The 25353-nt window shown below is 51.3% G+C and overlaps 1 protein-coding gene across 3 annotated transcripts; it reads right to left on the minus strand.

The window, feature by feature from the left end:
* Nucleotides 1-1263: 1263 nt before the first annotated feature.
* Nucleotides 1264-24869, minus strand: unc93b1 (unc-93 homolog B1, TLR signaling regulator). 3 transcript variants are annotated; one of them, XM_055660952.1, is made up of 12 exons: nucleotides 24684-24869; nucleotides 23251-23360; nucleotides 20304-20439; nucleotides 18438-18591; nucleotides 17752-17913; nucleotides 16342-16471; nucleotides 10063-10156; nucleotides 9524-9648; nucleotides 6746-6928; nucleotides 6062-6341; nucleotides 2113-2231; nucleotides 1264-1800 (listed from the first exon to the last, which is right to left on the minus strand). In XM_055660952.1, the coding sequence occupies exons 2-12, from the start codon at nucleotides 23338-23340 to the stop codon at nucleotides 1513-1515; spliced, it is 1761 nt and encodes a 586-aa protein (XP_055516927.1). In that variant the 5' UTR covers nucleotides 23341-23360; nucleotides 24684-24869; the 3' UTR covers nucleotides 1264-1512. The 3 variants fall into 3 exon arrangements, with proteins under 3 accessions (XP_055516927.1, XP_055516928.1, XP_055516926.1); XM_055660953.1 differs by lacking the exon at nucleotides 24684-24869 and adding an exon at nucleotides 24651-24672; XM_055660951.1 differs by lacking the exon at nucleotides 24684-24869 and adding an exon at nucleotides 23988-24101.
* Nucleotides 24870-25353: the final 484 nt, after the last annotated feature.

The raw sequence follows: 25353 nt of genomic DNA on the forward strand, positions 1-25353 counted from the left end.
AGGTCCGGGGGCCATCTTGGGCCCCACTGATTGTGACATCCCTTGTTAAAACTGACCGCAGATTTTCTCTCTCTTAGTCCCAGTGCAGTATAAAAAAAATGTCCAAAATGCAGCTCTTTGGTTTTGTTGATTGTAGCATGAGGGAAAACTTCTCAAATCTTACAGTAGAGAAGTGGCAGATGGAATATAGTGTAACAAAGTGTGGAGTCACGCATTTTGGTAATAGGAATGAAGGCGTAGACTATTTTATAAATGGGCGAGAATCCATAAATCGGAGGTGCAAACTTTGCCAAAGACCCTTGGGAATGCTGGTGCAGAATTCCCAAAAGTTCATATGCAAGTCGAATCAGTAGTAAAGAAATCAAACACAATGCTAGCATTTATTTCAAGGGGGCTTGTATACCAAACAGGGATAGATGTAATGCTGAGGCTATAAATGGCGCTGGTAAGCCCACATTTTGAAAATTGTGAACAATTTTGGGCACCATAATCTGAGGAAGGATGTGCTGGCTCTGAAGAGTCCAGAGGATTTACAAGAATGATCCCAGGAATGGGTAGGTTAACCTATGATGAGCGTTTGTCGGCACTGGGCCTGTACTCGCTGGAGTTTAGAAGAATGAGGGGGGACTCATTGTAACGTACAAAATAGTGAAAGGCTTGGATAGAGTGAATGTGGAGAGGATGTTTCCACTGGTGGGAGAGTCTTGGACTAGAGGTCATCGCCTCAGAATTAAAGGACGTTCTTTAAGAAGGAGATGAGAATTTTCTTGACTCGGAGGGTGGTGAATCTGTCGAATTCTTTGCCACTAACAGCGGGAGAGGCCAGGTCAATGGCAGAGATAGATAGATTCTTGATTAGTACAGGTGTCAGAGGTTATGGGGATGGCGGGTGAATGGGGTTCAGATGGAGAGATAGATCAGCCATGATTGAATGACTATATGTCGAATGGCCAAATTCTACTCTTATCCCTTATGACCATCGGACCACGGGTGGGGTCAACACAACACAAGACTTGAGTTTGTTTAACATTTATTAAAAACCAAGAGAGGGGAAAGAGAGGGGGGGGGGTGAGAGAGAGAGGGGGGGGGAGAGAGAGAAAGGGGGGGGAGAGAGAGAGAGGGGAGAGGGGGGGGGAATAGAAGAGAAGGAAAAAGGGTTGGGAGGGAGAGAGAGAGAGGGGAGGGAGAGAGGGGGGAGGGGGAGAGAGAGAGAGAGAAAGGGGGGGAGAGAGAGAGAGAGAGAGAGAGAGAGAGAGAGAGAGAGAGAGAGGGGGAGAGAGAGAGGGGGGGAGAGAGAGAGGCGAGGGAGAAGGGAAAGAGGGGGAGGAAAAACGGGGGGGAGAAAGAGGGTGGTAGAGAGAGGGTGGGAAAGGGGAAGGAGGGGAGAGGAAAGGGTAGAGGAGACAGGGGAGGGGAGAGAGGGGGGAGAGAGAGAGAGAGGGGAGAGATAGAGAGGGGAGAGATAGAGAGGGGAGAGAGGAGGGGAGAGAGAGAGAGAGAGAGGGAGGGGTGTCACTGAGGCCGTTCCTCAGCCTCCGTCGCTCCATGCTGTACCACCGGTTGGAGGGGATCAGAGGGAGAGTCTCCCTCCATCTCCACCTCACCTTCCCCCTCCTCCTCCTCCTCCTCCTCCGACTGGTCCGAGTTCTCGTCCTCCAGGTACCGGTAACCTTTGACTTTGTGCCGGGGTCGAGGAATCCGGGGCACCCGGAATCGAACTTTCTGGAAGAGTTTCCACTCCATCCACACGTAGGAGATCACCGCGGCGATCAGAGTGACGAACATGATCCCCAGCTTCACCTGGGGGTGAGGTCACAGGTCAGAAGTCAGACTCCTCTCACCCTCCCCCTCCTCTACACACCGTCCCGGACAACCCCCCGTACCCACTCCCTCCCCTATCACCGTACCCACTCCCTCCCCTATCACCGTCCCGGCACACACCCTCCCCACTCCCTCCCCTATCACCGTCCCGGACACACCCTCCCCACTCCCTTCCCTATCACCGTCCCAGCACACACCCTCCCCACTCCCTTCCCTATCACCGTCCTGGACACACACCCTCCTGGGGGTCAGACACACACAGAGTGAAGCTCCCTCTCTCCTCTCTCCCACCTTCATGTACGTGGAGGACCACAGGTAGACAATGAAGATGGCCACAGCCTGACACCAGTGGTAGACGGCAAAAGCAAAGTCCTGGCGCTCTTTGTCTTCATACAGCATTCCCAGCAGCGCTACGGGTGAGAGAGAGCGGGGAGAGAGGGAAAAGAGAGGAGAGGGAGGAGGGGGAGAGAGAGGGAGAAGGGAGAGAGAGGGAGAGAGAGAGAGTGAGTGAGAGAGAGAGAGGGACAGAGAGAGGTGGTAGAGTGTGGGGAGAGGAGGGGGAGAGAGAGTGGGGAGAGAGGGAGAAGAGAGGAGAGGACGAGAGAGGGAGGAGGGGGAGAGATGGAGAAGGGAGGAGAGGGAGTTAAAGAGAGAGAGATGGACAGAGAGAGGTGGGAGAGTGTGGGGAGAGAGAGAGGAGAGTACGAGGGAGGAGGGGGAGAGAGAGGGAGAAGGGAGGAGAGGAAGAGAGAGGGAGTGAGAGAGAGAGAGAGGGACAGAGAGAGGTGGAGAGAGAGAGACAGAGAGAGAGAGAGAGAGAGAGGGAGAGAGAGAGAGGAGAGGGAGAGAGAGGGAGGAGGTGGAGAGATGGAGAAGGGAGGAGAGGGAGTTAGAGAGAGAGAGAGAGGGACAGAGAAAGGTGGGAGAGTGTGGGGAGAGAGAGAGGAGAGTACGAGGGAGGAGGGGAGAGAGAGGGATCAGAGAAGAGGGGGGGAGAGGGAGATGGGGAGAGGGTGAGGCAGGGGAGTATGAGGGGAAGAGGGAGAGAGAGGGCAAGATTGTTGGTAAAAGATGGGTTAGGATTATTTAGCTTAGTTTAGAGATACAGTGTGGAAACAGTCTCTTCGAACCATCGAGTCCACACCGACCATCTATCACTCCATACACTAACCCTATCCTACACGCACCAGGGGCAATTTACAATGTTTACCGAATCCAATTAGCTGACAAACCCCCACTGTGGGAGGAAACCAGAGCACCGGTACAGGTACTTTGGATCCGTCTTCACTAAGGAGGACACAAACAATCTCCCTGATATACTAGTGGCCAGAGGATCTGGGGTGACGGAGGAACTGAAGGAAATTCACATTAGGCAGGAGATGGTGTTGGGTAGACTGATGGAACTGAAGGTTGATAAATCCCCAGGGCCTGATGGTCTGCATCCCAGGGTACTTAAGGACTCTAGAAATTGTGGACGCATTGATGATCATTTTCCAATGTTCTATAAATTCAGGATCAGTTCCTGTGGATTGGAGGGTAGCTAATGTTATCCCACTTTTTAAGAAAGGCAGGAGAGAGAAAACAGGGAATTATAGACCTGTTAGCCTGACATCAGTGGTGGGGAAGATGCTGGAGTCAATCATAAAAGATGAAATAGCGGCACATTTGGATAGCAGTAACAGGATCGGTCCGAGTCAGCATGGATTTATGAAGGGGAAATCAGGCTCGACTAATCTTCTGGAGTTTTTTGAGGATGTAACTCGGAAAATGGACAAGGGAGAGCCTATGGATGTAGTGTACCCAGACTTTCAGAAAGCATTTGATAAGGTCCCACATAGGAGATTAGTGGGCAAAATTAGGGCACATGGTATTTGGGGGTAGAGTGCTGACATGGATAGAAAATTGGTTGGCAGACAGGAAACATAGAGTAGGGATTAACAGGTCCCTTTCAGAATGGCAGGCAGTGACTAGTGGGGTACCGCAAGGTTCGGTGCTGGGACCGCAGCTATTTACAATATGCATCAATGATTCTGATGAAGGATTACAAGTAACATTTAGCAAATTTGCAGATGACACAAAGCTGGGTGGCAGTGTGAACTGTGAGGAGGATGCTATGAGAATGCAGGGTGACTTGGACTGGTTGGTTGAGTGGGCAGATACATGGCAGATGCAGTTTAATGTGGATACATGTTAGGTTATCCACTTTGATAGCAAAAACAGGAAGGCAAATTATTATCTGAATGGTGTCAAGTTGGGAAAAGGGGAAGTACAACGAGATCTGGGGGTCCTTGTTATCAGTCTATCTGTAAGCATGCAGGTACAGCAGGCAGTGAAGAAAGTGAATGGCATGTTGGTCATAACAAGAAGAGTTGAGTATAGGAGCAAAGAGGTCCTTCTGCAGTTGTACAGGGCCCCAGTGAGACCACACCTGGAGTATTGTGCGCAGTTTGTCTCCAAATTTGAGGAAGGACGATCTTGCTATTGAGGGTGTGCAGCGTAGGTTCTCAAGGTTAATTCCCAGGATGGCGGGACTGTCATATACTGAGAGAATGGAACGGCTGGAATGTATACCCACACTGGCTGCCTACCCCCCACACTAGATCCCTATCAGTTTGCCTACCGCAAGAACAGGAGTACGGAGGATGCCATCTCAACGGCACTTCACTCCGCCCTCTCCCATCTCGACAACAGAGACACTTACGTAAGAATGCTGTTCATCGATTACAGCTCAGCATTCAACACCATTATACCATCAAAACTGATCACCAAACTCGGTAACCTGGGCATCAACCCCTCCCTCTGCAACTGGATACTGGACTTTCTAACCAACAGACCCCAGTCTGTGAGGTTAGACAAGCACACCTCTTCAACCCTCACCCTGAACACCGGCGTTCCACAGGGCTGTGTGCTGAGCCCCCTCCTCTACTCCCTCTTCACCTATGACTGCACACCTGTACATGGTACTAACACCATCATCAAGTATGCTGATGATACAACGGTGATTGGCCTCATCAGCAACAATGATGAGCTGGCCTACAGGGAGGAGGTCCAGTACTTAGCAGCATGGTGCGCTGACAACAACCTGGCCCTTAACTCCAAGAAGACCAAGGAGCTCATTGTAGACTTCAGGAAGTCCAGAGGCGGCACGCACACCCCCATCCACATTAACGGGACGGAGGTGGAACGTGTTTCTAGCTTCAGGTTCCTGGGAGTCAACATCTCCGATGACCTCTCTTAGACCCACAATACCTCTACTCTGATCAAGAAGGCTCATCAACGTCTCTTCTTCCTGAGGAGACTGAAGAAGGTCCATCTGTCTCCTCAGATCCTGGTGAACTTCTACCGCTGCACCATCGAGAGCATCCTTACCAACTGCATCACAGTATGGTATGGCAACTGCTGTCTCCAACCGGAAGGCATTGCAGAGGGTGGTGAAAATTGCCCAACGCATCACCGGTTCCTCGCTCCCCTCCATTGAGTCTGTCCAAAGCAAGCGCTGTCTGCGGAGGGCGCTCAGCATCGCCAAGGACTACTCTCACCCCAACCATGGACTGTTTACCCTCCTACCATCCGGGAGGCGCTACAGGTCTCTCCGTTGCCGAACCAGCAGGTCGAGGAACAGCTTCTTTCCGGCGGCTGTCACTCTACTCAACAACGTACCTCAGTGACTGCCAATCACCACCACTCTCCCCCCAGACACTTATTATTATTTATTCAAATCGTTTGCTATGTCGCTCTTCCAGGGAGATGCGAAAATGCATTTCGTTGTCTCTGTACTGTACACTGACAATGACAATTAAAATTGAATCTGAATCTGAATCTGAATCTGGTATACTATGGAATTCAGAAGGATGAGAGGGATCTTATTGAAACATATAAGATTATTAAGGTTTTGGACACGCTAGAGGCAGGAAATATGTTCCTGATGTTAGGGGAGTCCAGAACCAGGGGCCACAGTTTAAGAATAAGGGGAAAGGGGAGATGAGGAAACACTTTTTCACACAGAGAGTTGTGAGTCTGTAGAATTCTCTGCCTCAGAGGGCGGTGGAGGCCGGTTCTCTGGAAACTTTCAAGAGAGATCTAGATGGGGCTCTTAAAGATAGCGCAGTCAGGGGATATGGGGGCTTACTCCTACACCTATTTTCAGCCGGGTCGGGCACTCTCACTCGCTCGTCTCTCCCCCCTCTCTCCCTCTCCCCCCTCTCTCTCTCTCCCCCTCCCTCTCCCCCCAGTCACTCACCAGAGAGTCCACTCTTGTTCAGTCCACTCCCCAGCCCCCAGAGAGCGGCCACCACGTAGAGGGCGGCTGCGGGTCCTGGACGTGTTTCTCTGGGGAGAGGAGACCAGCCGAAGAGGGCGAGGAGCAATACTCCCTGGACTAATGATCCCGAGAGCAGGGTGACCTGCCGAGGTAGACAGAGGGAGGAGAGGCCCAGGAGGGAGGAGAGAGAGGCAGAGGCTCCGTAAACCATGATCAATGCTGGGAGAGACTCCAAACCCAGGGAGCAAACTCCATATGTCTGTGGAGTGGGACAGACATAGCGAGTGATGGGGGAGAGTGAAAGACAAGGGTGGTAGAGAGGGGGAGGGAGAGAGAGAGGGTGGGAGGGAGAAAGAGAGGGTGGGAGGGAGAGAGAGCGGAGGGAGAGGGGGGGGAGGGACAGAGGGAGAGAAGGTGAGAAGATTAGTTCTGCATCCAACTGTACCCACTCCCTCTCCCCCGCATCTGCTCTTCCCCTCCTCCTCTCCCCATCCCCTCTCCACCCTCACCAGAGTGAATCCAAGCAGAGGAAGAGGAGCACCAGCAGATGGTCTGTAACCAGCCCTCTCCTCCCTACCCCCCCCCCCCCACCCCCCCACTCGCCCCGTTTCCCCCCCACCCCCCCGCTTGCCCCACCCCCCGCTTGCCCCCCCCCCCCCTCACCAGAGTGAATCCCGAGCAGACAAACAGGACCTCGAAGCCACTGTAGACAAAGAAGGGCAACAACAGACGGAGTCTGTAATCCCGCAGATGTTTAAAGGGCAACTGGAAGATGTTTCCCCATCCCACGCTGCGTAAATCTATCTCCTCGGTGGGTCTGTACGCTGGGCCACACAGTGTCAGCACCTGATGGAGAATGACAAGAGGAGAGAGGTCAGTACCTGGGTCAGAGGGTAGGGAGGTCAGTGTGGGGGAGCCAAGGGGGAGAGAGGGGTCAGTGACAGGGAGAGAGGGATGAGAAGGGATGAGTGAGGGGGGGTTTAAAGGGCAGCTGGAAGATGTTTCACCATAGAAACATGGAAAACAGGTGCAGGAGTAGGCCATTCGGCTTTTCGAGCCAGCACCTCCATTCAATATGATCATGGCTGATCAGCCAAAATCAGTATCCCGTTCCGGCTTTCTCCCCATTTCCCTTGATTCCCTTAGCCCTAAGAGCTAAATCTAACTCTCTCTTGAAAACCTCCAGCAAATTGGCCACCACTGCCTTCTGTGGCAGAGAATTCCACAGATTCACAACTCTCTGGGTGAAAATGTTTTTCCACATCTCAGTCCTAAATGGCCTTCCCCTTATTCTTAAACTGTGACCCCTGGTTCTGGACTGCCCAACATCGGGAACATTTTTCCTGCATCTATCCTGTCCAATCCTTTAAGAATTACCAGACCAAGTTGGGTCCCGTCCCCTCGGGTTGCGGGGGGGGGGGGGGGGGGGGGAGGTGGAGGGGAGGAGGGAGAGGGGGAGGGAGAAGAGTAGAGGGGGGGGGGGAGAGCGGTGGGGTGGAGGGAGGGCAGAGGGGGATAGGGGGGAGGGGGGAGAGAAGGACAGTGAAGAAGGGGGAGAGGGGAAGAGGGGGGAAGTGGGGGATTCCTAGAGAGGGAGGGGGCAGCAGAAAGAGTGGGAGGGGCAGAGAGGAAGGGGGCACAGAGGAGGGGGGTGTAGAGAGGAGGGGGGTAGAGAGGGAGGGAGGCAGAGAGGAAGGACCATCTCCTCCCCCCTTCCCCATCCCCCACTCTCCATCCCCCACTCCACCCCTCTCCCCCCCTCACCCTCTCTCTCTTTCTCTGCCCTAGGGAGGTGGTGGAGGGGGGGGGGGGGTAGAAGCAGGATCTACCCAAGCCCTAAAGCCCAAGCCTCACCATCAGGCTCCGGGCCCGAGCTAGGCTGCGGCCGGTGTGGACCAGAGTGAGGCCCGCAGCGCTCTGAGGACAGTGAAAAACAGCGGAGGGGCAGCGGATCATGGCTTGCGCGAGGGTAAGCGCACTCACCAGCGTGACAGACGGTCTGGCGGGGGATACGGAGAGGTCGTCCCCCATGATGGCCAGGTGGGATCGGGATCACCAGCGACAAAAAGGCGTCACGACTCCCGGGTCCCTGCAATTCCTCCATTGATCGCAGGTCTCCAGAGAGGGTCTCTCCCAGAGGGAGTAATGGCCGTCAGGGCCACCTTCCCATCGCGCTACCCGCGCCCACGAGACAATAACTGCCGCCGCTGCAATGTTCTAGAACCTGAGCCGAAGCGCGAGCGGAATTCTTTTTTAGCGGTTGGGCTGTGGGAGGGGCTAGGCGCTGCTGGAGCCGTACGTACTGTTGAGCTGCTGGGCTGTCTGAGAACTGAAGGAAGATTCCCTTCAGTTCCTCCCTCCCACTAGATCCTCGTCCCCTTGTATTTCTGAGGATCTCTATTCCCTCCATCCATCCTCTTCCTCCTCCCTCTCGTTCTCCCTTCTCTCCCCGGTCCCATTGACCTCTCTACCCCCCCGTTTCTCTCCCCCGGTGTACGGACTCATCGAGGAGATATATTTACGTAGTGTGGGACCCAGTAATGGGTCGACTGGGGTTGTATTGACTGGAATTGAGAAGGATGAGTGGGAATTTATATAAACATATAACATTCTCAAAGGATTGGACAGGCTAGATGCAGGAAAAGAAAATCCCGTTGCTGGGGGGAGTCCAGTACCAGGAGTCACAGTTAAAGAATAAGGGGAAGGCCATTTAGGACTGAGTTGAGGAAAAACATTTTCACCCAGAGATTTGTGAATCTGTGGAATTCTATGCCACAGAAGGCAGTGGAGGCCAATTCACCGGATGTTTTCAAGAGAGAGTTAGATTTAGCTCTTAGAGCTAACGGAATCAAGGGACATGGGGAAAAAGCAGGAACGGGATACTGATGGTTACACAAAAAAGCTGGAGAAACTCAGCGGGTGCAGCAGCATCTATGGAGCGAAGGAAATAGGCAACGTTTCGGGCCGAAACCCTTCTTCAGACTGGATACTCTCAGAACGGGATACTGATTTTGGATGATCAGCCACGTTGAATTGCGGTGCAGGCTCGAAGGGCCGAATAGCCTACTCCTGCACCTGTTTTCTATGTTTCTAGGAGGTAAGGATGGAAAGTGGGAAGAGGGGAAGGGATGAGGAGGGAGCCTCACCTACCAGTAACATGGCGACAAAGGTGGTTCCCATGAGAAAACTCAGCCCCTCCACCGTGTGGAGAGAGGGGAGGAGGAAGGAGAGGTGAGGAGGGAAGGGAGGGAGGAGTGGGAGTGACGAGTGAGGAGAGGCAGGGAGGGAGGGTGGAGAGGGGTGAGGATGGAGGTAGGGGTGAGGAGGGAAGGGAGTGAGGACAGGGAGGCAAGGTGAAGGAGCAGAGTGAGCAGTGAGAAGAGGGAGGGGGGCTGGAGGGAGTAAGGCGAGAGGAGGGAGGGAGAGAGGGAGGGGTTATACCAGTAACATGGCGATGAAGGCCGTTCCCATCAGAACACTCTCAACCTTGATCAGACTCAGACTCTGAGGGAGTTTGTTCAATACCGTTCGGTTCAGACCCTCGATCGTTCCCCGGACGTCACTCCCTGGGGAGAGGGAGGAGGAATGAGACGAGGGGAGAGGGGGTTAATAAGCTCCCCAACCCCACCCTCCGTGTGTGTCCCTGGGGAGGGGGGAGGAAGAGGGAGACAGAGGAGAGGAGAGGGAGATCTCGCTTCATCCCTCCAATTCTCCCCAACCTCTGTCTTTCTCTCTACCCCCCCCCCCCCCCCCCCCCCCCCCCCACCCATCTCCCTCAAATGCCGACCAATCCAGGATCGGACAAGTGGAAACTCCTACAAAAACCTTTAAAAACTTTCCCCTCACCTCCCCCCCTTCCCTCTCATCTCTTCTCCCCCTCCATCCCTCCCCCTCTCCCTAGCCCACACTCCCCGACCCCTATCCCCTCTGCACCCCCAATTGCCACTCTTCCCCCCCCCCCCCAGTGTGTCCCCCATTACCACAGATCCGGACGTTGCTCAGCGTGTGACTGGCCGGAGACAGGTACTTGTTCAGGAAAATCAACGATGGGAGCTCAGCGCCGACGAAACTCAGCTGTGGAGAGAGACAGGGGGAGACAGGGTCAGGGGGAGACAGGGTCAGGGGGAGGGATGGGGGGAGACAGGGTCAGGGCAGACAGGGTCAGGGGGAGACAGGGTCAGGGCAGACAGGGTCAGGGGGAGACAGGGTCAGGGCAGACAGGGTCAGGGGGGGAGACAGGGTCAGGGGCGGACAGGGTCAGGGCAGACAGGGTCAGGGCAGACAGGGTCAGGGGGGACAGGGTCAGGGGGGACAGGGTCAGGGCAGACAGGGTCAGGGGGGGACAGGGTCAGGGCAGACAGGGTCAGGGCAGACAGGGTCAGGGCAGACAGGGACAGGGGGAGACAGGGTCAGGGCAGACAGGGTCAGGGCAGACAGGGTCAGGGGGGGACAGGGTCAGGGCAGACAGGGTCAGGGGGGGGAGACAGAGCCAGGGAGAGGCAGAATCGGGGGAGACAGGCTCAGGGGGAGGGATGGGGGGATGGGGGGGAGACAGGGTCAGGGGGGAGACAGGGTCAGGGGGAAGAGACGGAACTCAGCGCCGACAAAAGACAGCCGTGGGGTGAGACGGGGGGGGGGGGGAGAAAGGTTCAGAAACGGGGGGACACATAGGGGAGAGAGAGAGGGATAAATAGATGTCCCATCTGCACCAGTCCCACCTGGGCCTGCATTTGGCCCATATCCCTCCAAACCTGTCCTATCCATGGACCTGTTCCGTAAACATCGGGATAATCCCTGCATCAACTACTGGAACGCAGCTCATTCCATACACACACCACCATGTGTGTGTACATGTTACCCTTCAAGTTCCTATTAAATATTTCCCCCTCTCATCTTAAACCTTAAAGTGTGGCCTCATCAACGTCTTGTACAATTGTCACGTGACCTCCCAACTTCTATAGTTAATACTCTGACCGATGAAAGCCAATGTGCTAAAAGCCTTCTTGACCACCCTGTCTACACATGATTCCACTTTCAAGGAACTGTGACCCTGTAACAGGGGTCTCACTTAACTTATTTTCTCTTTTTATGTTGCCGAATGACAGTTTAGATGGTCATTTAAGGCAGCTTGCATGACGCGTGGGATAATGTGCTCCGACGAAGTGCGTAGTTACCAGTCGGAATTATGCTCAATGAAGCATTCACATATTATTTCTGCTTCAAATAAAGTCACAAACTAAACATATTCACCAATCAAGACATGATTTACTGTATATACCACAATGACATGCAGCAAAATTATAACACAGTATCTCACCTCTTTTCACACGTTGCAATGAATGCAATTTCTATTATTTCTTTCCACTTTCAAACAAAAATGTGGTTGGATTATTCAGCGTATGATCAACCTCGGTGAGACCAAACGCAGGCTTGGCGATCGTTTCGCACAACACCTCCACTCAGTTCGCAAAAACCAACCTGATCTCCCGGTGGCTCAGCACTTCAACTCCCCCTCCCATTCCGAATCCGACCTTTCTGTCCTGGGTCTCCTTCATGGCCAGTGTGAGGCCCACTGCAAATTGGAGGAACAGCACCTCATATTTCGCTTGGGTAGTTTACACCCCAGCGGTATGAACATTGGCTTCTCCAATTTTAGGTAGTCCTTGCTTTCTCCCCCCTTCCCCTCCCATTCCCAGCTCTCCCACAGTCTACTGTCTCCACCTCTTCCTTCCTTCCCCCCCCCCCATGACATCAGTCTGAAGACGGGTCTCGACCCAAAACGTCGCCTATTCCTTTGCTCCATAGATGCTGCCGCACCCGCTGATTTTCTACAGCTTTTTTGCCTACCAATGGGATCCCACCACTTGTCACATCTTCCCATCTCCTCCCATCGGCTTTCCGCAGAGACCGCTCCCTCCGTAACTCCCTGGTCAATTAGTTCCTTCCCACCCAAACCACCCCCTCTCCTGGCACTTTCCTTAGCAACGGCAGGAAATGTCACACTTGTCACTTTACCTCCCCCCTTGACTCCATTCAAGGACCCAAGCCGTCTTTCCAGGTGCGGCAGAGGTTCACCTGCACCTCCTCCACCCTCATCTATTGCATCCGCTGTTCCAGGTGTTAGCAGCTCTACATCAGTGAGACCAAGCGTAGGCTTTGCAACCGCTTCGCCCAACACCTCAGCTCGGTTCATAATAACCAACTTGATCTCCCGGGAAGGACATTCTTGTTATTGAGGGAGTGCAGCGTAGGGTTACAAGGTTATTTCCCGGGATGGTGGGACTGTCATATGCTGAGAGAACGGTGCGGCTGGGCTTGTACACTCTAGAGTTTAGAAGGATGAGAGGATATCTTATTAAAACATATAAGATTATTAAGGGCTTGGGCACGCTGGAGGCAGGAAACATGTTCCCAATGTTGGGGGACTCCAGAATCAGGTGCCACAGTTTAAGAATAAATGGTAAGCCTTTTAGAACAGAGACGAGGAATCACTTTTTCTCACAGAGAGTTGTGAGTGTGGAATTCTCTGCCTCAGAGGGCGGTGGAGGCCGATTCTCTGTATACTTTCAAGAGTGAGCTAGATAGGCCTCTTAAAGATAGCAGAGTCAGGGGATATGGGGTGAAGGCAGGAACGGGATACTGATTGGGGATGATCAGCCATGATCACATTGAATGGCGGTGCTGGCTCGAAGGGCCGATGGCCTACTCCTGCACATATTGTCTATTGGCTCAGCACTTCAACTCCCCCTCCCATTCCGAATCCGACCTTGCTGTCCTTGGCCTCCTCCATGGCCAGAGTGAGGACCACCGTAAATTGGAGGAGCAGCACCACTTATTTCGCTTGTGTAGTTTACACACCAGCAGTATGACCATTGACTTCTCCAATTTCAGGTAGTCCCTGCTTTCTCCTCCCCTTCCCAGCTCTCCCTCAGCCCACTGTCTCCGCCTCTTCCTTTCTTCTTTCTGTCTCCCCCACCCTCACATCAGTCTGAAGAAGGGTCTCGACCCGAAACGTCTCCTATTTCCTTCACTCCATAGATGCTGCCTCACCCGCTGAGTTTCTCCAGCATTTTTGTTTACCCAGTCATACAAGTTCTGTTATCCCACTTTCCTCACCCACTCCCTGCACATTAGGGACAATTTTACAGAGACCTACAGTTAACCTACAAAGCCAATGCGTCTTTGAGAGGTGGGAGGAAACCCACACACTTGCAGGGAGAATGTGCAAATTCAACACAGACAGTGCCCGATGACAGGATCGAACACAGATCCCTGGCGTGTGAGGCAACAAGTCTACCAGCTTTGCCACTATATTTTGTTTTCCAACACACAAAATAACTAGTTACAAAAAAAAAAGAAACTATCCATTTTCAGTTTTAAAAATCTAAGTGACGCTATGTTCCCCTTTACAGCTACTGTATGTTTTAATTCAGTTCAAGACTATGGGGCAGTACATTGGCCATAAAGTTGCCGCCTAAAAGTGCCAGAGACCCGGAATGGATCGTGAATATGGGTGCTGTCTATATGGAGTTTGCTCCTTTTCCCTTTGATCGCCTGGGTTTTCTCCGGGTGCTCTTGTTTCTTCCACATTCCAAAGGTGTGCAGGAACCTATTTCAGAGCCAACCCAAAACGTATTTCCTTTTGTACAGATTCTGTCTGACCTGTTGAGTTACTCCAGATTTTTGTGTCTATCTTCAGTTTAAACCAGCATCTGCAGTTCCTTCCTACACACACGATACTATACGATAGAACTTTATTAATCCCAAGAGGAAAATTGTGTGTGTGGGTATATATATTATACACACACACACACATATATATATATTTATATAGTTATATATTCATATATAAATATACACTTTGTTTCCTTGTTTATAACATTGTTTGCAGAGTACTATGTTTACATATTCTGTTGTGCTGCTGCAAGTAAGGATTTCATTGTTCTAACTGGGACGTGAGAGAATAAAACACTCTTGACTCTTGACTTACGTCGCTGATGTGTGGAATAGAACTAGTGCACGGGTGATCTGTGGTTGGCGTGGACTCGGTGGGCTGAAGGGCCTGTTTCCACGCTGTATCTTAAGTCCAAGTCAAATTCAAGAGAGGTTTATTGTCATGTCCCAGATAGGACAATGAAATTCTTGCTTGCTGCAGCACAACAGAATATGTAAACATAATACAGAACAGGAGATAAAAGTTCAGTGTGTCTATATACCATAGACCATACATATACACAATAAATAAACAGATAAAGTGCAATAAGATGTTATTGTTCAGAGTTTGGAGTTTGGTGATGGATCCTCCACCACCTCCAGTTTAAATTCAATTTAGAATATTTTTGGAGGACCAGGAAACCAAGAAGCAAGAGGGAGTTACTCCAGCTCCAGGAAGCAATTTTGCGTTGGTTTTCAATGGTCGCGGCGAGGGACAGCAATGGTGGCCAGATGTCCCACAATGCAATGGGAGGGCGAAAGTGCCCGGCGCCGACCAGTTGCCGTGGAAGTGCGCATGTGCAGGGCGGCCGATGATGTGTTCGCCGTAGTTGTGCGCATGTGCAGGGCGGCCGCCATGCCAGCGGATGAGGAGCGGCCGGAGGGCAGAGACCCGGCAGCCCGGACACGGATGGTGGGCAGACACGGAGAGACAGAGAGATAGAGAGGAGGGCCCGCTCAGAGTTGAACGGCAGGTGCCCTGGGTGCTTGTCAAGCCGGGCAAAATGACACGACTTTTAGGTTGCCCGGCCGGACGTTAGGTGGCCATTGGCACCCAGGCAACCGTTAATTTTGAGCCCTGTGCAACTGTCCTAGATCCCTCTGCTCTTCAACACTCCCCAGAAGCTGACCATTCAGTGTGTGGGTTCTGCCCATGTTGGACTTCCTAAAATGCAACACCTTACATTTCCCTGTATTAAATAAGTGGGTTCGGTATTTCAACTGCACATGCCCAGGTCATAGGTCATTTGGGATAAACATTCTCTCCAGCTGAACTACTGTGTGTGTACGGACCTGCAGATTAATTTCTGGATCTGTATAATGGGATTTATAAATAAATGTATCCGTCAAATACCATACTGCAGACTGCACAAATCCACAATTGTATCTATTTAAATTATTGACTCAATACAGCATCAGCGTGAAAACACAAGAATGCCTGGAACAAAGCTGTCAATTATCAAATCTCTGGCATTAGCCCGAGTCACAGCCATTCGATATTAATTTTCACGAATTACAAGTTGTGTGGTGAACCAATTTGAGACAGTACAACCTTCCCGGAAGATGGAAACGAGGAGAATGTGCTGTGTAGGGTGGAAAGTTCAGATTGGATTCGAACAGACTAGTTAAACTATCGAGGTGGGTTGGCTTAAATGAAGATGCTGTCGCATTAACCTCTGGGGTTGGTTCCAGTCTGTCAGGGCACATAGTTGGGAGCCGGGGCCGGGTGACCAAATGGTGATAATTATACAAATTTGCAGCCATCTCAACCACAGCCAAACTAGAGACTTCACACAGGAGTGGGTCGCAGATCCCCAGCTGACGGGACCTGTACTCGCTCTCTTTGAAAGAGGCGCCGCCTGCCCCAGCGAGTGAGCAAACGCGGAGACAATCCGTAATATGAGTGGGAGCATTTTCTCAGTTAGACTTTGTCGACAATTGGGGTGGGGGATCTGGGACAGAGAGAGCTGGCGATGTGGCGCAGATGGAACAGTTTAATAATGACCCATTAAAATACTCCCTTCGGCCACTCGCCAACCTGGGCTGATCTGATCTGACAACCCTCGTGCTAGCTCGCTGCGTGCCCGATCCTAACGCTGAATCTCCACAAAACCTTTGGGCTTTTGGAAAATTAAAGTTCGCAAAGCTTTAAAAATATAAACGGCCATAAGAGGCAGATTGAAATAACTTAAACCATGTCCAATCTATATACAGAAATCTAAGAGGACAAATTTCTAAGATACCTGCACAAAGACCCTCTGCTAACAAGGGTTGGTGAACTATGCTGGTCAACATGCACTGGGCGAGATGGCTGGGGAAACGCACCACAACCACCGCAAACTTGGAACAGCACAGACCCTCCACTCAATCTATCCAATACTAAAGGGGCAGGGACTTTGCAGTTAAATGTCATATCGGATTGGTGGCTCCTTCACAATGCCAACCCTGTAATCAGTTTTCCTCGGAGATTAATCTTCTCTCCCTCCCTCTCTGTCTCCTATGCTCACTCCTGCTCCCTCCCCCTCACTTCCTCTATTTTGACTCACGTTGAAGATGAAGTAGAAGATAGATTGGAAGATGATGATGTGTGGGTGACAGGCCCCCTTTGGTGCTTTCCTCTGCTCCTGTACATGTCCCTCCTTGTAATGTTGGTACTCATAATACCTCTGCGCCATTCTGTAGGGGAAACATCAACGATTAACCGAGGCTGTAAATCCCTCCCTTCCTCTCTCGTCCCCACCTGTCCCCTTCCCTCCCCATCCCATTCATCCTCTCCCCGTCCCCATTAGTTCTGTCCCCTCCCCTCCCCTCCAGTCCCATCCCCTTCCCTTCCGTCCAGAGCTGCCAAGTTTTGTCAGAGCACTTCAGTATTCTACTACCTGAAAATCAGTATTTTGCTGAGGAAATCAGTATTTTTACGCGGTGCCATTTTGCTGAAAAAAGTGTTCTTTTTTTAATGTGCGGTCATACCCATGTAAGAGTACAAGAATGCATAACTTTGCTCCCAGTTGACATGTCTTCTACGCATCTTACTTGACAATGCATTCATTGCCATCTCTTTGTATACTGCTGTTTGAACAGATGCTTCCTGCTTTTAGCACCAGATGATGATGTAGAAGCCATTTTGGAAGCCTCCCTCTCCCTCCTTTGCTCTCTCCCTCCTTCCTCTCTTTCCCTCCCTCCCTCTCCCTCCCAACCTCCCTCTCTCTCTCCCTCTCCCTATCCCTCCCACCCACCTTCTCTCTTTCTCCCTCTCCTTCCTTTTTATTCTCCCTCCCTCTCTTATTCCCTCCCTCCATCCTACTCCCTCTCTCCTTCTCCCTACCTCCCCTAACATTCTGTGACCCATTGCACTGTGGCCATAGTGCTATATGTAAAGACAACAACGCTCCAGCTGGGAGCGCTATTTTTAGAACCCTTATCGCTATTCGCTTAAATTCCCACGCGTTAAACTGACAGCGCTGTTTAAACCTGGAGCGGGACAGGCAGATCAAAGCTTCCAGATCTTGAAATTTAAAATGCTAATAGATTTAATCTGCTATAATTTTTTGAGGTACAGTGTGTCTTTTTATATCCTTGCATTTTTTAAGCAGCGATGAAACAGGAAAATCCGTATTTTACAAAGCAAATCCGTACATCCGTATTCTGAGCGCATTGCCGTACAAAATACGGAAAATCCGTACTATTTGGCAGCTCTGCCCGTCCCATCCCCACCCCTTTTGTCCCCTCCCCTTCCATCCCCTCCCAACCTCCTGTCCTGTGCCCTCCCGACCCAACCAGAGAGTGGTTTGGGGTACAGGAGGGGAGCAGTAAGAGGGTTCAGAGGTACTTGGTGACGTAGTTCCTCATAGACACCCACAGTGGAACAGGGAGTAGTTTGGAGTACGGGGAGCGGGGTAAGGGAGGGTACGGAGGATTTAGGCTGCGGGGGAGTTTTTGGGGACAAGGGGACGTACCTAGTAACGTAATTCCCCACAGACGCCCAGAGTGGAACGATCGCCGCACCAATGGCCACGGCTGATGGGACCAGGGTGTAGTAACGCTCCCAGTAGTTGGTGGAGACAAAGAGGGCGTAGATTCCAATGGCCAAGAACATCATCCACTTGGTTCCCAAAAACCTGGGGGTGAGACGGTAAAGATCAGGCCAGGATGAGGGTAAGAGTGTAAGCGTCAGACCAGTGGAAGGGGAATGGGAGGGCAAGGGGAGATGAGGGGAGACGGAGAGGAGGGGAGGAGAGAAGGAATGGAGATGGATAGGAGACCTCACCTTATAAGCCTGCAACCCCGTATGCAACAGGGCCACCACCTAGTGATGTGATGAGTTGAGAAGGAGATGGAATGGGATCAGATGGAGTGGGATATTATGATGAGGGTGGAATGAGATGGGATGGAGATGGTGGAGATGGAGGAGATGGAGATTAGGATGAGAATGGGATTAGAGACCTCACCTGATAAGGACACGCATGTACAACAGGATCACTACGGGCGTGACATTGTTGAGATTTGAGAAGGATATGAGGTGGGGATGGTGATGGGGAAGGGGATGAGGATGGAGATGGGGAAGGAGACAGGGATGGTGAAGGAGACGGGGACGGAGATGGGGATGATGGAGATTAGATGAGACATGTAGATGAGACCTCACCTGATGAGGACGGGTGTGTACAACAGGGCCACCACGGGCGTTACATTGATGCCCATCAACATCTTGCGATCGATGTCCTGCAGACCCATGTTCCCGTACTTCACCTCCCGGTACGTCTCATCGTAGTGGAGGATCAGTTGCATTTGGAGGAGGCCTGGGTGAAGTGGGGGGGTGGGGAAACCCAGGCATCAAACAAACGCACCGTAGAAAGCATTTTATCGGGATACATGGTTTGGGAACAGCTCCATCCAACACCCGCAAGAAATCGCAGAGTTGTGGACGCAGCCAAGGCCATCACACAAACCAACCTCCCTTCCATCAACTACATCTACACCCCACGCTGCCTCGGCAAGGCCAGCAGCATAATCAAGGATTTCCATGTCACTCCTTCTTCTCCCCTCTCCCATCTGGCAAGAAGTACAGAAGTGTGAAAACGCACACCTCCAGATTCAGGGACAGTTTCTTCACAGCTCTTATCAGGCAACTGAACCATTCTCTCACAATCTAGAGAGTGGTCCTGACCTCCCATCTACCTCATTGGAGACCCGTGAACTATCTTTACTGGACATTACCTTGCATTAAACATTACTCCCTTTATCCTGCATCTGTACACTGCCTGGTTAGCACACAACAAAATAGGCTTTCACTGTACCTCGGCACACATGAGTATAGAAGTTGGGAGGTCATGTTGCAGTTGTATAAGACATTGGTGAGACCGCATGTAGAGTATTGTGTAAGAAAGAACTGCAGATGCTGGTTTAAATAAAAGGTAGACACAAAATGCTGGAGTAACTCAGCCGGACAGGCAGCATCTCTGGAGAGAAGGAATGGGTAATGTTTCGGGTCAAAACCGTTCTTCAGACTGAATATTGTGTCCAGTTCTGGGCACCATGTTATAGGCAATATTGTCAAGCTTGAAAGGGTTCAGAAAAGATTTACAAGGGTGTTGCCAGGACTAGAAGGTGTGAGCTATAGGGAGAGGTAGATTAGGCTGGGTCTCTATTCCTTGTAGTGCAGGAGGATGAGGGGTGATCTTATAGGGGTGTACAAAATCATGAGAGGGATAGATCGGGTAGATGCACAGTCTCGTGCCCAGAGTAGGGGAATCGAGGACTAGAGGACATTGGTTCAAGGTGAAGGGGAATAGATTTAATATGAATCCGAGCAGTAACTTTTTCACACATAGGGTGGTGGGTGTACGGAACAAGCTTCCACAGGAGGTAGTTGAGGCTGGGCTTATTCTATCATTTAAGAAACAGTTAGACATGTTTAGAGGGAAATGGACCAAGCACAGGCAGGTGGGACTCGTGCAGCTGGGACATTGATGGCCGGTGTGGGCAAGTTGGGCCAAAGGGCCTGTGTCCACGCTCTGTCACTCCATGACTCTATGAGATGACAATAAACTAAACTAATCTGAATTTTACTGGGAGAGTTGTGGGGTGGGGTGGGGGTGGGGGGGGGGGAGATGGGGAGAGACACTGGGGAAGAAATAGAGAAACTGAGGGAGAGAACAAGACTGGGGGGGAGCGAGACTGAGGTAGAGAACGAGACTGAGAGAGAGAGAGACTGGAGGAGTGAGGGAGTGGAGGGGAGAGAGAGAGAGAGAGAGAGAGAGAGACTGGAGGAGCGAGGGAGAGACTGGGGGAGTGAGGAGAGAACTGTGGGGGAGAGAGTGAGAGACTGAGAGGGAGAGAGAGAGAGAGAGAGAGAGAGAGAGAGAGAGAGAGAGAGAGAGAGAGAGAGAGAGAGAGAGAGAGACTGAGAGGGGGAGAGAGAGAGAGAGACCAGGGGGAGAGAGAGAGACTGGGGGGAGAGAGGTGGGAGACTGGGGAGAGAGAGGGGGGTGATGGGAGGGGAGGGTCGCACCCAGGTAGACTGCGTAGATCAGCATACTGGCCAGGCTGGCACAGACCAGGTTCCTGAGCGTGGCTAGACGTTTCCGCCGGTAATATCGCCGCTCCTCTTCCTCCTCGTTGTAATCCTGCCCCATAAACTCATCGATCTGTGAGAGGGGGAAGAATGTACCGTCACAGGGTCTGAGCAAACAGGAAAGACCCAGGCTGCATCCTCACCCACAGACAAGGCCCAGGCTCCATCCTTGGCCTACTCATTGTGATCTTGCCCCATAAACTCATCTATCTGTATGGGGAGAGAGTACCCGGCACTCTGTGTCCAGTCACAGGGGTGGCAGGCAGCAGGAAAGGCCCAGGCTGCATCCCCGGCTCACCCCTCGTTATAATCTTGCCCCATAAATTCGACAGTCTGTGGGGGGAGAGAGAGGGAGAGTGTACCTGGGCCTTCGTGCACACTCCCGGGACCCTAAGGCAGCGGGAAAAGCCCAGGCTGCATCTACTCCCCCCCACCCCCCCCCCAACCGAGGTTGAGGTTTCATCTACGGCCTACTCCTTGTTGTACCGCTGCCCCATAAACTCATCGATCTGCAGAGGAAGAGAGAGGGAGCGTGCACCCGGGCCTCTGAGCCCACTGTTGCCGGCAGAGGCAGCAGGAAAGGCCCAGGTTGCATCCCCGGCCTAGTCCCCGGGGCAGAATTAGGCCATTCATCCCATCAAGTCTACTCTGCCATTCAATCATGGCTTGACAGCCGAGATGTCCTCATTCTTTAGGGAACGGAGGTTTCCCTCTCCCATCATAGATGAGGCGCTCACTCATGTCTCCTCGGCACCGCGCAGCTCCGCCCTTGCTCCCCCTCCCCCTAGTCGCAACAGAGACAGTCCCCCATAGTCCTTACCTTCCACCCCATAAGCCGTCGCATACAACACATCTCAGTCTACAACTCAAACATTTCTGCCACCTCCAACGGGATCCCACCACTAGCCACATTTTCCCATGTCCACCCATTTCCGCCTTCCACAGAGACTGTTCCTTCTGCAACTCCCTGATTAACTCGTCCATTCCCACCCAAACCACCCTCTCCCCAGGTACCTTCCGCTGCTACCGCAGATTCAACCCTTGTGCTATACCTCCTCCCTCCACTCTGCACAGGGACTTTCAGGTTAGGCAGAGGTTCACTTGCACCTCCTCCAACCTCATCTACTCTATCCGTTGTTCAAGATATGGACTTTTATACATCAACGAGACCAAACGCAGACTGGGCGAACATTTCGCTGAACACCTTCTCTCAGCCCGCCTGAACCAACCTGATCTCCCGGTTGCTGGACACTTCTTCATTCCTACAGACTTTTCTGATCTAGGTCTCCTCCATTGTCAGAGTGACGCTAAACGCTAATTGGAGGAACAGCATCTCATATTTTGCTTGGGCAGCTTGGTATGAATATTGATTTCTCTAACTTCAGGCAGCCCCAGCATTCACTTACTCTCCATCCTTCCCCACCCAAGTCGCACTAGCTTCTTGTTTTCACTTGACAAACAGCTAACAATGGCCTGTTTCCTTTATCATCGTTACTTTTTTGCATATCTTTTATTCCTTGTTCTTTATCTCTCCACATCATCGTCTACATAGGGGGGTTGCACGTAAGGTAATCGGGTCAAAGGGCATGACGCACAGAGCAGCTCAATCCATGTGGAGGACATGGCAGCCTACGGCATACACTGTTAATACACTAAACGCATACTTCCTTACCTGTTAAAAAACGCCAAAATGGTCAATTTTTGCGCTGTAAATAATTGTGGAAATCAGGGTAACCGTGAGAGACATTTATCCTACTTCAGAATTCCAAAAGTGAGGAGAAATGATGGTAGAGAGAAGCGAGAGTTGAAGGGACAACAAGAGCTAAAGTGGTTGGCGAACAGTGGCCGTGCAGATATCAAGATTGAAAGTATTGGGAACTATCGCGTTTGCATTTCATCAACAGTAAGGCATTATTTGTGTTTTTTCTTAATTCTTTTGGTATCTGAAAAGTTTCAGAAGTGATAAATCTGGCTGAATTTTTTTTTTTAATCGCCCATGGTTCGCAAAATTTATCATTAAAAAAAACTGCGAACCATACGAGGGTTTTGAATTACATGTTACTCAGATACAAGCCAAGGAATGGCATAATTGTTAGCTGTTAATTGGACATAATCAACCTCAGCAAGTTGACAGTATATTTGAAAGGGAGTGGGTGTTTAAGCTGTCAAGCCATTTTATTTGCCAGAATATACATATCAATAGCATAATGATAGAAAACGTATTTTTCCACACACCACTCATAAGTCTGGAGAATTATTTGGAATGTATACAGTAGTGTTGTGTAACCAACCATTTGCAAACTGATTGTAAGCCTCGGATGACTTGTAGGCCTGAATGTTCTTTGCTGTGTATGGACTGGGCGTTGAGATCAGGTAGGCCATGATGTCCATGGAATGAAGTTCTGTCAGTTGGGAGATGTCACGGGATCTCTCAGCTTCAGGCACTAAGTAACGGTCAATACCAATCATGGAGACTTTTTGGACACATCGGCCGTACTCCTCAGTTAAGACCTCGACTGCCGTGCAACCTCCCTATATCTCATTTCCCTTATCCCTAACCAGTCTGAAGAAGGGTCTCGACCCAAAATGTCACCCATTCCTTCTCTCCAGAGATGCTGTATGTCACGCTGAGTTATTCTGGGTTTTTGTGTCTATCTTCGGTTTAAACCAGCATCTACAGTTCCTTCCTACAAAATCATGGCTGATCTATCTTTCTCTCTCAACCCCATTCTGCCTTCTCCCCATAACCGAATACTAATGAAGACTATCAATCTCATTGTGGGCCGAAGGACCTGTTCTTGCGCCACTTCTTGTTCCCAGGCTCTGACCCCAGCCGAGATCCCGGGGGTGACAGACCCTCGACACCCTGCGACCCCACGGGTACCTGGGAGTCGTCATCGGGGTGAAAGGTCACCGGTCGCTCCCTGTCCGCCATCCCATTCCGCCCATCGTCAAGGGAACCGTATCCATCCATCGCCCTTTAACCGGAGGGGCCTGGGGGGGGCAGGGGTCAGAGATCAGTAGAGGCCATAGTAACCCACGACCCCGATGAGCATCACTATCCCCCAGTCTCTCTGTCCCTCCCCCCATATCTCTCATGCTTTTTCTCCCCCTCTTCTTTTCTCTCACTTCTCCTGCCCACTTCCTCCACCTTCTCTCGATCTCCCTCTCTCTCTCCTCCAATCTCTCTCCCACTCCCTCTATCTCCCTCACACATTGACCTCCCCCTCCCCTATCTGTGTCTCTCCTCCAGTCACTCTCACATGCAGACTCACACACATTGCCACTCCCCTCTCCCATCTCCCCTGCCCAGTTCACCCACTATGTGTATCACCTCTCTAGATCTCCCTCTCCCCATTCTCCCACACCCTCTCTCTCTTTCTCTCCCTTTCTGTCTCTCTACCCCCTCCACCCTCCCTCCCTCCCTCCCTCCCAGTCTCTCCATTTCACTCTCACTCCCTCTCATAAACATTGCCTCCCCTCCCCCCCCCCCTCCCACACTTCCTCTCTCACAAACACACACACATTGCCTCCACTCTCCCCCCCCCCCTCTCTCTCTCTATCCTTCTCTCCCCCACACTCCCTCTCTCTCTCACAAACATCGCCCTCCCGCTCCCCTACCCTGTATGTCTCCTCTCTCGATCTCCCTCTCCCCGCATCGAAACTATAGACTTCCTTCTTCCCCGCACCACTGCACACCCCCCCTCGAAACTCCCCGTTCTCGTCACTGTGCCCGCCCACACTTCTCCACAGGGAGGGAGGGAGGGAGGGAGCGAGAGTGAGAGACGGAGACGTGTATGAAGGAACTGCCTATGCGGCTTTAAACCTAAGACAGACACCAAATGCTTGTGTAACTCAGTCAGACACAAAGATCCTATAGCAGAGGTATATATAGGATCTTTGGTCAGACAGGCAGTGTCTCTGGAGAGAAGGAATGGGCGATGTTTCAGGTCAAGACCCTTCTTCAGGCAGGTCTCGGCCCGAAATGTCACCCATTCCTTCTCTCCAGAGATGCTGACTGTCCCGCAGAGTTACTCCAGCATTTTGTGTCTATCTACGAGAGAGAGAGAGGGACGTACAGGTTTGTAGGTTAATTGGCTTGGTATAAGTGTAAATTGTCCCGAGTGCGTGTAGGATAGTGTTTAATGTGCGGGCCGAAGGGCCTGTTACCGCGCTGTATCTCTAAACTTAAATTAAACGAAAAGATGTTGCCTGACCCGCTGACTGAGTCTGTGTCTTGTTATTAACGAAAGCTGCCACCTGCTGCCCTGACTATAAACTGACCTTGAAACCCTGACTTCCCGTTTCTGAAGTTACCTCTTCACTGAAGTTAATTCGTGGTCTCATTAATGTGGAGACAGTAATTGTTGTTCTAGCTCCAGCTATTGCATTATCACCCTACACACTGTCCAATATCCACACAACAGTTGGGTCCGATGCAAAGTTATAGAATGTTATGTAGACACAACAAGCTGGAGTCAGGTCCAGGCGGCGTCTCTGCAAAAGGAATAGGTGACGGCGGGCCGCCTTGCACATGCGCACTGCCACGGCAACTGGTCGGCGCTGGGCACTTTCTCCCTCGCTTTGAATTGTGGGAGATCTGACCGCCATTGCTGTCGGGTCGCCGCCTTTTCGCGACCGTTGACAACCAACGCAGAATCACTCCCTGGAGTAACTCTTGCTTCTGGTTTCCTGGTCCTCCAAAAATATTCCAAATGGAATTTAAACTAAAGTGAACTCCAAACTGTGAACAATAAAAACCTATTGCATTATATCTTTATTTATTGTGTATAAATATAACCATATAACCATATAACAATTACAGCACGGAAACAGGCTGTATATATGGTCTATGGTATATAAACACACTGAACTTTTATCTCATGTTCTGCATTATGTTTACATATTCTGTTGTGCTGCAGCAAGCAAGAATTTAATTATCCTATCTGGGACACATGGAAACATAAAAACATAGAAAATAGGTGCA

The sequence above is a fragment of the Leucoraja erinacea genome, chromosome 32 (assembly GCF_028641065.1).
Source record: "Leucoraja erinacea ecotype New England chromosome 32, Leri_hhj_1, whole genome shotgun sequence".
NCBI lineage: Eukaryota > Metazoa > Chordata > Chondrichthyes > Rajiformes > Rajidae > Leucoraja > Leucoraja erinaceus.